The 16,096-nt window shown below is 36.2% G+C and overlaps 1 protein-coding gene across 1 annotated transcript in view; it reads left to right on the top strand.

The window, feature by feature from the left end:
* The window catches only part of RP1 (RP1 axonemal microtubule associated), a gene marked incomplete at both ends in the record, with an annotated part of 161,303 nt that overhangs the window by 101,363 nt on the left and 43,844 nt on the right, over positions 1-16,096 (top strand). Inside the window, 7 exons of the mRNA XM_084203553.1 lie at positions 2,993-3,144; positions 5,876-5,954; positions 7,497-7,628; positions 8,085-8,266; positions 8,796-8,882; positions 12,450-12,582; positions 15,167-15,306. Of these exons, the coding sequence (XP_084059679.1) occupies positions 2,993-3,144; positions 5,876-5,954; positions 7,497-7,628; positions 8,085-8,266; positions 8,796-8,882; positions 12,450-12,582; positions 15,167-15,306 (905 nt within the window). The remainder of the gene's footprint in view (positions 1-2,992; positions 3,145-5,875; positions 5,955-7,496; positions 7,629-8,084; positions 8,267-8,795; positions 8,883-12,449; positions 12,583-15,166; positions 15,307-16,096) is intronic.

The raw sequence follows: 16,096 nt of genomic DNA, 5'->3' as shown, positions 1-16,096 counted from the left end.
TCAAATATTAATGGACAAAAGCAGTAAAATGTGAGCACTGTGCTTTCTCATCTACCCCCATGGAAGTGGCCAGTCACATGGACCAAAATAATTTGATCTTATTCATACAAGTAGCCTTTTGACTTCAACAAATCTGCTCACATGGCCCAGTTACACAGAAGAGGCAACACTCTGAATGAACAACACAGAAACTTTGCATCCCAACTCCCCTGATAGCAGAATGCCATTGGCTAAATGCTAACCAAAGTGGGCAGCTCATGTGTTTTCAACCATCTGGAGCTCCAGAAAGATCAATCTGTGTAGCTGTGCTGACTTTAATGCAGCTATGTTGTCTTTTACCTGGCAGAGCACTTTTAACTCCCTTGAGGAAAGAAATGAGATATGTTAGGGCCTCAGGCTGGGAAAATTCTTGGTTTACTTCTTATCATCACATATGAAGTGATACCATCAATTATAAGAATTTTCCCAGTCCTTAGTTTAAATTATTAAAAAAAAAAATAGTCCCAGGTGGAGTCCAAGAAGCAAATAGTGCTGCAGTGAATAAAAGCTACGTTTAAGCAAACAGATTTTCTCAGACCTCATCCTAATGAAGAAAAAGGTAAAGATAAATAAATACATTTCAGAAGTTTATTGAAATGAGCACACTTTCATTAGCAGACTTATGCAGCCCTTATTATTTAATGAATCCTTTTAAATATTAAAGGTACAGTCTATACCAACCCACTCTTTAAAACTGTTAATCCTGTTATGGGACCTTTTTATTTCAGAAATAGAAAGAAATAGCTATATAAGATGTCACAATATTTGAATTCAGACCTTTTGATTATAACACTCAACATGAATAGCACCAACTTGTGAAAAGAGCTGTAAGAAAAGCTTAAAATAAATATCCTCAGAACACTTTTTTTTCCCTCCCTGTTTTCCTATCACCTACGCACAAAACGATATGACAGCTTTAGCTTCTGGGTTCGTTGAATCATTCTTAAACCTACTAGAACTTTCTCATAATTATAATATTTTTAAAGAATGTACAGTTTGCTTAAATAGACCATTTTTATCTTGGAAAAAAATTGATTGAAGAAGAAAAATATACTGAGAATATCAGACATTTCCAGGATGTATACTCAGATATTCATGTATCCTATGATGTACATTAGACTGAAATACATGTTTCAGACTTGAATAATGTGCATTTCCGTGCTCTCTAGCTTGTACTGTCAGCTGTGAAACTGAAAGTGTTTTGTTTCTCCTTGATTTCATGTCTGTCTAAAGCACCACTCCCCTCCTTTGCACACCAGAGTTGCCTGGGAAAGCAGATATTGTAGAGCCAGCCAAGTTCCAGGGAGGGACAGGAGGCAGAGTGAGGCTGGAAGACTTTCACCAGCATGTAAATGTCACACAGTCTAGATGTTTTCTGTATTTTACTGCTACAGTGATGAAGGCTGCGGGAGAAAGGGCTGATAATTTTTGGTAGTCAAACATAGCTCAGGACTTTTAAAACTGTGGATTTTAAGGCTGCTCATTTCTTAAAAAAAAAAAAAAGTCTTAGTGTTTGTGATAAAAAAATTCAAGAAATAAAACAAATATTTTCAGATACATTCCTGGTACATGTGCATTGCTCATCACCTGCATCCCAAATGTGACTCTGCATTTTACAGGGGAGAAAAATGCTGCCCTTATAAAAATATTAGACAGTCATGTTTTACAAACGTGTTGCAACAAGAACATGGCTTTTATTCTTAGGCTGAAGAAGCGATGCCTGTGGTGGGAAGCAGAGGAACATTTAGACCATCTAAATTTAGACTCCTGAGTTCTAGTGTTTATCTCTAGAATGTGTGGGAACCCATCAGAGGTGTTTTCTATAGCACCTGCCTTCCCCTGCTGGCTACATAAGAATCTCAGTCCGAATATAGCCACCAAAGTTAGATTCCTAAACTGACAGTACCCTCATAACACAAATGAGCCCAGATGAACACACTATGTAAATGATACTTACTATTATAATTTGAATTAGAGCACACAACACCAGAAGGAAAATAAAATCTATCCCCCAAAAACCTTTCCTATTTTGTCCTGGGGTCCTTGTTGTTAAAATGATGCAAATAACAGTGAATATTGAGATTGTGACCTGCTTCTGTTTTAGTGTTTTCTTTCTCCTTGTTTCCATAGGAAACTCAGAGACTGAAATAGGTCATTTAAAAAGTGAACATAAGAGATTTCCATAAAGTTTCTTTGGCATGACTTCAGTCTGGTCTCATCTGCATCACTTCCCTATGTATTGTGACAAATAGAGGCAAGGAAGCAGAGGCTTCATACAGGGGACATAGATGTCTCTTCTAATCTCTATGCTATGACCACAGCTGAGAAACTCGGGAATGCTTTCCCTTAAATTCAAAATTCAGTTATCTGACCTGGATTTGTGGGCCATTATATCATTAATGGCAGGTTCTTTGGAGAATGATACAAAATGTCAGTAGGCTTGTCTATTTACGTGTTAAAGCTGATGTTGAAAGAATTTTTAATTCATTATTTATATTGTGTATTAACATATTTTAGCTTAAGAACATTTTGATACTATTATGGTCTAAGTAGTGATAAACAAAAACAGAGGGAGGGAAAATCAAAGAAATATTAGTAAATAATAGAAAGAAAAAATTAGACTTTTTGAAGAGGATGCATGTATGGCTTTTTTCTTAAGAAGGCTTTTCCTACCTTGTATGGAAGGGGACAGTACACAAGAGATCCTGTGCCCCAAACAGCAACCAGTAGCACTTATTGTCTGGGAGTGGTGTTAGAGCAGAGCAAATCTATATTCTCTAGATTGCCATCCTGTTGTGCGGCAGGAATGTGTTTTGGTTATGTGTATGTCACCAGAACTGAAGAGACCTCGTTTGGTGGTACAAGAATTGGTATGTAATGTGGCTGTCAGGCAAGATGACAAGTGTTTTCTTCTGCTGACTTTTTGGGTTTATTTTGTCTATTTTTTCTGAAGTTGTGGAGTACGAAATCCATTTGCACACGGGAGACTTGAAGAAGGCAGATGCCACTGGAGAGGTTTATCTTCGTATACAAGGAGAAAAAAGTGACTCAGGGAAGCGACGGCTTAACTCAAAAAACAGCCTGATCACTTTTGCTAGAGGGCAGGTAAAATAGTGAGGAAAAATGTAACTGAATCTGTGAGGATCTTTTTGTTAGAACTTATATTTTCAGAAAACCTTTCATGAATAGAGTATAAAAAAATACTAATGTTTTATATTGCATATAACGATTGTCTCCACAGTTAACATACTGTTTTTAAGCTTCATCACTGTTGAGCTACAGTAAAACACTTAAGGTGCTAAATTAATTCTGAATTGAACTAAACGACCTCTAAGAGTTCTGTTTTAATATTCCAGACTTTTAAGACCAGGGAAGCATCACTGCTTTCTTAAAATATGCCTGTTAGAAGTAATAACATTTCTGTACGATAACTCACATTTGTGTTATAGACAACTAAAGTAGTCCATGAACTTTTTTTGTTAACTTTCCTGAACACTATCAGTGTTCCAAGAAGACTCTTATTTTTTTCATGTTTCAAATTTTTCCACCCACTTCTTGCTTTTTGGTAAACATATTGTTGCTTTTTTGAGATTAAATAGCTTTTCCTAGAAGAGTAATTCCTTGAGAAGCTATTGGCAAAAGAGCGAAGTAACTAAAACAGACTTCAGATCAAAAGGAAATATCTCTTTCAAATCAGAAGAACATGTCTAGCTGATACTTTATTAGATCCTAGTGTTTAGAATTTCAGCTTGGAATTTTTTTTTTTTATTTTAAGAAAATCATGAAATGAAGTACCTGGAAATCTTCTTTTAGGGAGGGTGAGAGAGAGTGTTTCACTGTTGCCAGCCAGCCTAGTGGAGTTTCTTCTCTGGTGCAGAAAGCTAGAGAAATGTACTTGATATATGCTTCTCTTTATACATACCTATGTTTATTTTATCTGCCTTTCTTACTATTTTTAAAGATTCTAGAGGAACCAAGCTTTTTGTATGAAAAGAAACTCAGATCTTAGTCATTATGTCCACTGTATTTTCTTCCTCCATTTTGGAAGAAAATATGCATCCCCAGTGTCATGCTCATCAAGGACTGATCAAACTGGTAGTTCAGAGTTCACAAGTTAAATCTGAAAATAATGACAGGATAGTAGAGCTCATCTTGTGTGAAGGAGTAATGCAGGAAGTTGTATAGATTAGTCTTTTTGATGAGAACAGATAATAGTCCTGTGTAGTATGTCTTAAGGATAGTGTCAGAGAAATCTGAACAGCAAGACTGCCTGCTACAATGGCTGAGGTATCAGTACAGACTGGAAGAAGGACAGATTCCTGTTTCTTTCAAAAGCCCAAACTGCCCAACCTTTTAAAAAACTTTTTATTTTATAAGAATGCGTTACATTTTTGCCAAGAATAAAACTTGTAGAGAAAAACCTGAACAATAGCACTTGACTTCTGTGAATACTCATTCCTGTGGAAGTACTACTCATCTGCAAATTCACAAGGATTTCTTCTGTATAATCCAGATTCTGTGTCGGTTTTGAACAGGCTTGTTCAGACTCGCTAAATCCTTCCTCTGAAATTCTAAAGGGCTTTTCTATATCCTGGGCTATAAGACCCTAATCTTCTTCTTATAGGAAAGATTTCGAGTAGTGACTCTTTGGGTATTCACTCTGTTGCAGTTCTCTTTACTCTGATTTACTCTCAAATGATGAATGCTCTGGTTTTAGTCATTGCTCTTTTTTTCTAGATGATCCTTTTGATCAGTATTCTCACAGACACTGAAATTCTGGAACTGTGAGACTATGGGAACAATGCAAGGGTTTTCTTTTTTTTTTTTCAAACTAGTCCCCCAACTGTTATATTCAAACTTGCATTTTCAACCCAACTTTCCAAGACAACTGCTTCTGTGTTCAACAGAATAACTCATGAAGTCACATGAAATAAAAGTCTTAGCTGTAGAGATTTAGTTTTGCAGCTGTTTTCTCAAAAGATTAGATTAATTCATTCATAATAGTTCATTCATTCGTTCAAAATAGTATGTTTCCAAACCTCATTTCTTCAGTCCCAGCTAAAAAAAGCCATTGAATACACATTTTAAGCAACGAGTCAGTGCACATACTTGTGTGAGCTTTCCCAGAGATAATGAAGATGACTGTTCAAAGAAGAAGATGAGCATATATAGGCAGGAAGGTGAATAAACTATAAAGATTTACTGTATGGAAAAAAGGAAAGACTCCATGAAGTCTATTGATCATTCAAATCTGTTGTATGTAGAAAATTTGGCCTATTATAGGGATGATTTCAAGGAGACATCTTTATCCCAAAAGCACAGTGGTTGAAATCTTCACAGATACCATTCACTTAATTCCTATTTACATGCCTAATTCCCACTGAATTAATTGTGAATTTTAGTGAAAATGAAATTGCTCCACATTTTCAGAATTCTTAGACATCTAGTATTTATCAGTTTCCTTGCAGATTAGGTTCTGGATCAAAGTAACTTTCAACACACTAGGATTTGTTCATTTCAGTCCATGAAGGTATGAGAAATGAGAACTTTATTGCTAGTGTGTGTATCTGATTTTTCTAAAAATACTTCCTACTAAATTCAGAGGCATTCTGAAATTCATAATTCATAATACCAACTGGATAAGAAAAGATGAGCTATAATACTTAATATTTAATTATGAAGTCAAACACAATTAAATGGCATGGATGAGATAAATTTGATTCTATCAAGGTGCAAAACAATGATCAGACACACCAGGGCTAAACTGATAAATATTCAAAACCAGACCCCTATTAAGTTTAACTAAAATAGAATTTTGATTATTTTCATGTTGTAGGTGGATATTTTCAAAATCAAATCTGTATACCTTGGCAAATTGAATCAAGTGTGTGTTGGATTTAAAAGTCTCAGAAAAGGTTGGTAAATTTTTTGGTTAATGTAAGGTAATAATGATGTAGATTATTAGATTTAGGTGACCCTACTACTTCAGAAATGTCTGAAATTTAACACAAAAGTGTTTTTTAAAAAATTAGAAAATATGAAATTGATTTCCATTTTCTGCTGTTCATTATTTCTTTTGGATTATACATGTCAAGTATCCAGATACAGCTTGGTTTTACAAAAATGTGCAAGGGATTCCAAGGAAATGTGACAATGTAAAATTGTAAAATTATAAATGAAATTGTTCTCTGTTGAAGTTTCTATCTTTTTATAAGCACAGTCAACAAAGCTTTTGTTTTTCATGAAGCAGTATGCCATTATGCTTTTGAAACTTTTGTAAACTTCTTCTTCCTGTACATTTTTAGATGAGGGATAAGTCAAAAAAAAGAATTTATTTCAGGGCTATATGCTTCTATGTAAAGATAAGAACATAAAATTGGTTCATTAGATTGAGAATTTGACCACAGAAGAAAGGTTGTTCTGGCCTCACAGGTTCTTTCCTTCTAATCCATGCAAAATATTTTTTTAAGGGATGCTGCATATGTGAGGTTGACTGGCAGATAAAAAGGCTTTAATGCTGCAGCATTTTTTCTCATCCTACTGCTGACTCCAAAGCAGCTATTCTAGCTAAAAAATTGCTTATTTCTTGAAGATAAATACCAACAGCAAAGAGTATCATTGATTGATATTTTATTCAATACTTTGGCTACAATTTTGGCCCATTGTTTTTTAAAGACAACAGAATAGAGATTCTATAGGTATTTTACTCCTGCAGGATAATGTTGATAATGGAAATGATTGTTCCAGAGTATGATAGCCTGGGTCTCTTGTTCCTTCTTCTTTTTAAAAAACCCCAAGATTACAAAACAACTCTGTAGGTTAAACTTGGACTCAGAAAAACAGGATAAGAGACTATTTCCTAGGTGGTAACATTAAAATGAACACTCAAACTTTCATTCATTTCAGCAAAACTGGGAGTGTAACCAAGTTTACCAAGACTCAGAGATCTTACTCTGCAAATGCTTTGTTTCCAAACAATCATGGTTTCAAACCAAGATAAAACTTGCTGAAGTTTGTTTCTTATTATATAGAATGGTATCTCCCCAGAAAGCAAGCAGTGGGTTGAGTGGATTTTCTGTTGGCTAATGTAATAGAAATCCTGATCATTTTTCCATTAGGACATTGATAATATAATTTCCTATTGGGGTTTCATGTGTCTAAAGATTGTATACAGAAGCATTTCCATACTTTGAGATGTAATAGATCATTACACCAAATCTATCCCTACATTTAATTTAACAAGATCTGTAAAAACATTGACTATATTGGACTGTAGTGGAACAGATAGAAACACATACATATAGCCAACATATTTTCAGAAATTTTATTTCCTTAAGAAGTCTGTCAAAAGAAAACCTTGTTTTGATTTGATGAATGTAGAAATTATGACTGCATACAGAGAATATTTTGTTGCTTAAAAGGTATAAATTAATAATGGCCTGTTTATTTTCAATCAGATGGGTGGTTTTTGGAAAAAATTCTTATAAAAGAAGCCTTCTACCCCTTTTCTACACATGTTTTTCTTCACAATGGATGGATCAATAAACGCTCCAAGGAAGATTTTGCAGAAGTCACAATTCCACTCAAAGGTAATACAAGCAGAAGTGTCCTTCATTTCCACGAATCACTCCTGCATGGCAGAGCAGCTCACAACTGGGATAAGGTTACATCACACAGTAGGAAGAATTTAGCATTGGTACCCCAGTGGTGAATCATATCTTCTGTGAATAAAGGGGAAGAAATTATGCCTGGGATGGAGAAATTTGAAATGGCAGTATTGAAAGATTCTCCTCTGGCAGGATATTTCCTGTTGTTGGAACAATCCAAAGAGAAGAGGCATGGCCTCTGTGTGAGTGTGACATGGATCCATGAGGACACTGGTCTGGTTTTCTACCCCTCCATGGAGCTAACATGAGTAAAGAGGGGTTTGTGGCTTTGTTGCTGAATTTCCTGCCCTGTATCTGGCACTACCAGGCAATATAATCTTTTGGTTTATACTGCCTTAAACAGATATTGTTCTAAATATAGGTTTACTTTTACTGCAGAGACATCTGTGACATCTCTTCCCACGGAAAATTTAGACACAAAAAGTAGAGGACGATGGCAAACCTGGGTGCACTGCACACAAGTACCAGAAGATGTTCCTAACATTCAAGTTGTTGCATTTGGAAGAAATGGGAGATCCTCTGCACAGAAAGTTCAAAATCTGAATGATACTCCCTTTTTGGTTGGTTTCTTTTCTACTTCATACAAGTCTTACCAAACAGTAAAATAAGAATTGTATCCAATATGTATGACATTATGTGTACTGGTTGCTTGTCAAAGTTAATGTTTATATCTCTGTGTCTTAAATAAACACAGCTTGGAGAACTTCTCACTTGTGGGCCAAAACATATCACTTAGGAAAACTCTTGAGGAAATGCCAAATTTGATGTGAAAAACCTCATTAACTTTGAATTAAGTCAGGTGAAAAGAACTGGCCTTGAAAATACAGAATTCAGTTGTAAATTTCCTTTTTTTTTTTGCCTAGGCCTATGCTCTGTAACTATTTCCCTCTGTAAAAAATAGACATAATTTATGATACAAATGTGAGTCTTGAATTAACTTTCACTCTTAATAGGACTTCCTCATCCTAACACTAACCTCACTGACCAATATTATTACCTGTTGTATTTATCTTTTTTGGGGGTTTAAAGTAGGTCATGCAGACTGTTGCATACAACATATAATTAATTATTACTATTTTTTTAAAACAGTTGACCATTGGTGATATTGGAGATATAACAAAAGTCTCCTTTGTGTTATGTGGTCCATCCTTGAGAAGAGGAATTAAACTCCACAAGGTATTCCAAATATAATACATATAAACTTGCAATAATTTTCAACATAACAGTAAATAACTTTTGTGGAGACACAGATGCTCTCAGTTACCTGATACCTGCAGATGACGGCCTACAGCTTGCAGATCTCTTTGTGGGCAGCTCGACCTTGTTTGCACCTGATGTGCATATTGCCGTAGCTCTTCACTGGTCTGCAGACCCATTATGCACAGTTCATCCTTACATGGAAAGCAGTGTTTCCTCCTGATTTTAGGAAATGTTCATTCCTGCATGGAAATATTGATGGTCTTCACACAGACCAACCTACCTGTGGAAGCCAATTAAGATAATATTCAGTATCTATTCTTTGCAATATAGCCATCAGTGGGCCTCAAACCTCTGATTGGAGTTTAATATGTGTTTAAGAATTCTCATAAAAAGGAATGGAGAAAGGACTTAATGCTGTCAATCTTAAAATAGAATTAGAATTTAAAAATATCCTTAATACTTAAACTTGAAGGTTAATTCAAGAAAAAATGATGTCAATGAGCTCTGCCTAGAGGCAAGGGCAAAAAACCCCACTGTGGACACAACACTGAATTAATCTGAAGTAAAAGGATGATTTCCTGAACTGTGCCACAGAGTCCCTTAACTCTGCTATAGATTTGAAAGATCAAGGTGATTCCTTAAATGCACAAAGCCTCCAGAAACTGTTCTGATGGGAAATGCTAGAGACAGCTGCATTCTAGACTAAAATGTGAATGGGCTTGTGACACTCAAAGGAATGTTGAGTCTGAATGAGCTCCTCTGGGGATAGAGGAGATGTTTATCTTACATTTTCTCCCCAAATGTGTTCTGTGTCAGCTAATATTGTACTCCCTGTTTAGGCTATAAAAATGGAAAGAATAGGTAAGCAAAGCTAATTTCTCACTTTAAATATGCATCTCCAGGCCATTTGATAAAGCATTCAAAAAATATTTTGACACTACATTTAATATACCCATTATGTAATATAAGACTTCAGCCTCCAGACTTGATGGCTCAAAACATGGCAGAAAATTCATAAATGTAATAGTTTGCTTTCTGCTTTTCTTTCCAAAACAACCCTATGCAACTGGCTAAGTGATTTTTGTCTGTACTTTCAAATACTTAAAAATTCATTTAATCATTGGTTTATTAGTAGCTATAAATTGTTACACTCTACAAGAAGTCAGTAGGTTGCTACAGACCTGAGTAGTTTCTTGTATGCATGTGCAACCCACAGCAACATCTATTGCTTTTGCCATTAATATGCTTATAATATCTAATACTAATTTAATAGTCTATTTATAAATTAGTTATTCATGGAAGCAGAATCTAAAAGGTAACAAGTTGGTCTCACTCTAGTAGGATTCTTATAGTGCAGAAAAAAATAGAGATGCTGTATAGAAACAGAAAAATGACAGGCAGCTGTCAGGGTGCATAAGGTTACTAAGAACCAGTGGTCAAACCCAGCCCCAACTAAATAAAATTACCTTCTTTGATTTCTTTTTAAGTGAAAGAGCAATATCCAAAGTTCCAGAAATTTCACAGAAACACAGTTGAAACTGCAAAAAGGAGATAAAATCCCCACATTCATTTTGCTACTCTGTCTTCTCTACTTTGATGTTTATAGGGTTCTTCCAAATACCAGAATTTTTCTTGTTGTCTCCTACAGTTCTCTGCAAAATTCTGTAGTGAATTATATAAATAATTCACTTAGCTTAAATGTATGTATTTTCTGTAACTTCTAAAGATTCCTGTACTATAGAATGAGTAGCTTTTTCTTGCTCAAAAAGAATGTCTGGTCTTTCCTAAAATACAGTACAAACCTATTTTTTACCTTTGTTTAGAATATAGAAACACTATATGATTTGAAGGTTAGCTTCGCACTTAGCCGTAACCTCAGAACTAGCAAGAATTTGTCAGGTATGTTTTATTTTAAGGCCAAAGTCTGCATAAATCTACACACCTCATTTTTATGTGCCCAGTTTCTGCAGGCTGTCTGCCTGCATATGCAGGTAAACCTTAGTGCAATTTTAAGACATATAGGAGTTTGTGATATGTATTGATGTTTGGGGTTGCACATATTGATAGAAGTTAGTGGGAAATATTTTTGCATAAGAAGAAGCTATGCATTTAATATGAAAAATTTTGTTATTGCAAGTGCAAAAAATACCTATTTTTTGTAAACAATGGGCTGCAATTTTAGTGGAATTTAACAGTACCTAAATAAATATACCTTTTATTCAAGTAATTAATTGTTTAAGTCTGGAAATGGTTATGGGGTATTGTTTACTTTCATCTGGAAGTCCTGTGACTGATCTTGTAAATCACTGTACAGAATGAATGAGCAGTAATGGAAAACATTAGGTCATTTGCATTTCTAAGAACTCAAGGGCAACACAATCTGACAAAATTTTTGACAGTGGAAAAGTCAAATTCCCAATAATTTAGTTTATCTCATTCAATTATATAAATATTTATACATCTCAAAGCTTGCAGTTTAAATCTATGTGAGGAAAGCTGTACTCAGGATTTCCAAACAGTTGTATGTTTATTCTGTATGATGAACACAGAGTTCTGCTGTTGCAGTTGCTGTCAGTACTGGAAAGAAGCGACCACAATAATTTTGGGAATCCCCACCTAAGAATTCCAATTACTTACTGTCCTGATGAAATTAAGTTTTTGTTTCTTTTTGTTTCCTTTTGGGTTAAATATCTTGGATATGCAATTTCTATACAAAGAGATCCTGAAGACTGCAGAAACTATTTCTACAAACTTGCAGTCATTGGCGATTTATGAAGTTCAATATTGCATGTAATAGTTACCACAAATGTTTCTGCATATACTTGATAGATTTTTACTCTGTATTTCATAACCTGACCTGGGATAGAGTACATGGTCTGAGTTGACCTCCTGTGAACCTGATTTCCACCTTGACCCTCTCAGTGGAGATATGTGAGCTCCTAAGGCTGTGCTTCCTCAGCTGGTTTGGATGTTCTAAGTCCACACACTTGGAACCTAATTTCTTAAGTCTCCAATAAACATTTAAAGCCAAGTGGAATGACTGGACCTAAGCTTGCCCATTCTATTGAAACTCATTCTTCAAATAACTTATTTCCACAGGCAGCCCTGAAAGCCACTGGACACCTAATTTCTGCCAACTTTGAAAACCCTACCTGAGATTTAGCAAGACTCACTTAAAAATAAAAAGTAGCAAAGCAAATGCTTTTGCAAAATGTGCATATGCTATTGAGATTGATGTAACTGTATTCATTCATTTGACATTCTGAAATTGCAAACAGGTCAATTTAAGTTGTGTCTCTCATTGGTTCTTTACAAGTGGGTCCTATACTTGTGTTAATATGCAATGAAGAATACACCAATAAACATTAGGCTGCAGAATTAGCAGCTTGAAGAAGCTGCTCTAAGTGTTATGCAGAATCAGATAGCTGTTATAAAGTGTGTGCAGGAGTTAGTAAAAGGAAGAAATTTCAGTTTCTATTGGGATGGAAATAGGAAATTAAATAATTCAAATAAATGAATTTCTTTCTCTGACTCTGCCTGCAGCTTCAGTTGAAAGACCTGGACACTAAGCAAGAGTTGAGCTTTCACAGTGAAGCCTCATGTCTGTTTGGAGAAGATGGATCCGAGACTGTGACAGAGCTTGCTGCAGTCAGGCCAGACCAGCCACCACTCAGGGGTATGCTATTGAAATAAAAAATAAATACATGAGCAAATGCATGCACAAACACAGAATTGTAAACTGCCTAATAGGATGAACAAAAAGCACAAGATTTCAAAGCATTTAATATATATTAAAAAACCACTAAAAGTTACTTTTACCTATTCATTCAATAAACTGTGGAACCACAGAATCACAGAATCACTAGGAAGAGACCTTCAAGATCATTGAGTCCAACCCACACCATAATACCTCAACTAAACCATGTCACCAAGTGCCACATCCAAACTTTTTTTAAGCACATCCAGGCATGGTGACTCCACCATCTCCCCAGGCAGACCATTCCAGTATTTTATCACTCCTTCTGTAAAATACTTTTCCTAGTATCCAACCTGTATTTCCCTTGGCCCAGCTTGAGACTGTGTTCTCTGGTTCTGTCAGTTGCTGCCTGGAGAAAGAGACCAACCCCATCTGACTACAAGCACCTTTCAGGATGTTGTTGAGAGTGATAAGGTCACCTCTGAGTCTCCTTTTCTCCAGGAGGAACACCCCCAGCTCCCTCAGTGGTTCCTCACAGGGTTTGTGTTCCCAGCCCCTCACCAGACTTGTTGCCTCCTCCGGACACACTCAAATTTCTCAACGTCCTTCCCAAACTGAGGGGCCAGAACTGGACACAGCACTCAAGGTGGGGCCTCACCAGTGCCAAGTAGAGGGGAAGAATGACCTCCCTGCTCCTGCTGACCACACTGTTCCTGATCCAGGCCAGGATGCCCTTGGCCTTCTTGGCCACCAGGGCACACTGCTGGCTCATGTTCAGTGAGCTCTTGAGCAGGACCCCCAGGTTCCTTTCTGCCTGGGCACTGTCCAGCCACACCATCCCCAGCCTGTAATGTTGCAGGGGGTTATTGTGGCCAAAATGCAGGACTCAGCACTTGGACTTGTTAAACTTCATCTTATTGGACTCTGCCCATCTATCCAACCATCCCAGGTCTCTCTGCAGAGTGCTTCTACCCTCCAGCAGATTGACACACACTCCCAGCTGAGTGTTGTCTGCAAATTTACTGATGAAAGACTCAACACCCTCATCCATGTCATCAATAAAAATATTGAACAGAACTGGCCCCAGCACAGACCCCTGAGGGACAGCACTGGCTGCCAGCTGGATGCAGCACCATTCACCACCACCCTCTGGGCTGGCCATCCAGCCAGTTCCTAACCCAGCACAGAGTGCTCCTGTCCAAGCTGTGGGCTGCCAGCTTTTCCCAGAGGATGCTGTGGGAGACAGTGTCCAAGGCCTTGATGAAGTCCAAATAGGCAACATCCACAGCCTTTCCTGCATTCCTGGGTGGGTCATATGGTGGTAAAAAGAGATCAGGTTGGTCAAACATGACCTGTCCCTCCTAAACCCATGCTGGCTGGGTCTGATACCCTGGCCATCCTGTAAGTGCTGTGTACAGGGATCTAGTTAAAGCATTTTCTTCTGTTTTAAAACAACTGACATGTATTGTTTTCATTGGAATAAGTACCAATTTGAAAGTCTGAAAAATGCACAAAGCCCCGTTAGTGTATTTGCATGGTGGTTTTCAGAAAATTGACTGATTTACACTTAATGAGGGACTAATTCACAGATTAAAAAAAGGCAGGTGCAAAGTTGTAAAGGCATGAATTACAGAGAGAAAATGCAGGGGTTTTTTAGGTTTTATTCAAGCCCCATTTCTGCCCCCGAAGCCATATTTCATTTCATCATTGTATTTAAAATATGATAACATCTTCCTTTGTTCAGATTACATTTTATGAAATAAGTAGAAAAGAATTCACGTTCATTACAATGTGAACAGAGGTCTTAGTTAAAATATTTAAAACTTTTTGCATGTAATATCTAACTGGAGGCTAGACTGCAAATGGAAATATATCTTAAGATTCTGTTATAACATTTAATTCTTCACAGAACCCATTAAAAATCCTCTGTCATGCTGCCTCAAGGAATGTGTACTGTATAACTCATCACACAAAAGTCATGGCAAGCCATCCTTTGTTGTGAAGAATAATAACAATGCATATTTGTATAAATAGCTGAGCCATTTCTGCTGAACATATTAAATAATGTTGACCATAATTCTCAAAATATGAGATTTAAACACAGTTCAGTTGATACAGAACAAAAAGTGCTTTTCATTATCTATGTCTGTGTTTTTTCCTTGGTAAACTGTTAGAGCTGATAAATCCTAACTCAATTTAAGACCCATAATTCCTACAAGAACTCCTGCTTTTTGGTTTTTTTTTAACAAAGCAAGATAAAATCAGTCTGAGTCTTTCAGGTGATTCCAGAATGCAGAAGTAGGATATTTTCTCCTTCTGTAATGCAAGCATGGATTCTTGCATTGATTCATAAAAGACATTTCATCCTTAATGCTGTAGTCTGTGGTGTGAAATAACTAGCAATCTATATGAAACTCAGAAAATTGATGTCAATTCCTATAACTTAATTCCTTGGTCTTGAAATTAATCTTGCACCTGAAATATATTGGTTTATAATGTTTGGTAATTACATTGTTAATAATCTCATTTGGTAATGTCTCATGTCACTGATTTTTCATGGCAGAAGTCCTTTACTTCATCAATGTCCATACAGGAACACTGCCTGCATCAGGAACTGATGCAGATGTATTTATCACAGTATTTGGAGAGTGGGGAGATTCCTGCAAAAGGAGACTAGGGCATTCACATTTTGAAAGAGGGCAGGTTAGTACTGAGTCATTTTCCTTACCTTTTTTTTTTTTTTTTTAATGTATTTAATTTTATTATTTTCTAATACCATATTTCTTTCCAATTATGAAATACCAGCATGGATGTTACACTCTGGTAACCTGTGGAAAGAATGTGTTGCTTGCTAACTATAGGCATTTCACCTGAATTGAGATTCCAGTTTAGGAATAGTTTGAGTACAAATAAATTTAAAATCCACAAACTCTCAGTAAACTTTCTTAGAATCTAGAACTGCATGCAACGATATATGAAATTCCATGGTTTAATTTTCACCTATTTGTGAAGCTAGTATAGAAATATCAGGGCTATTTCCTGTGACTGCTTTATTTATTTTTCTTTTAATCAGCCCAGATAGAGCTGAAAGAAATATTTTAAATGTGTTAGCTACTATATGTTAATTAATCCATTTATCTGTTAAATTGCAAACAGGTAAACCTGGTTGTAGACATAATTGTCTGCTCAAGATAAATCCTAGGAGAGATTTTCTGGTTAACCTTTGCTTTTTACCATATTAATGATTATATCTACACAGCATGCTCACCCATACCCTGAACTGAGAGCACTAGATGAATTCATCCTCTGCATGTTTTCACACTGTTTCTTATGCTCTCTCATGCCTGAGATACCATAACTTTCCTAGGCAACCTGTTCCACTGCTTTCCTAGCCTTGCACTTAACTCTTCCATCACTAGATTTATTATGTATTCTTGAGCTTAGAAACTTAGAAACATAATTTTGTTCCAGAGTCATACTCTGGAACAGCCAC

Source organism: Fringilla coelebs (assembly GCF_963513975.1).
Source record: "Fringilla coelebs genome assembly, chromosome: 1".
Lineage (NCBI taxonomy): Eukaryota > Metazoa > Chordata > Aves > Passeriformes > Fringillidae > Fringilla > Fringilla coelebs.
Note: the sequence above shows the minus strand (reverse complement) of the source record. Positions and strands in the feature narration are given on the sequence as shown.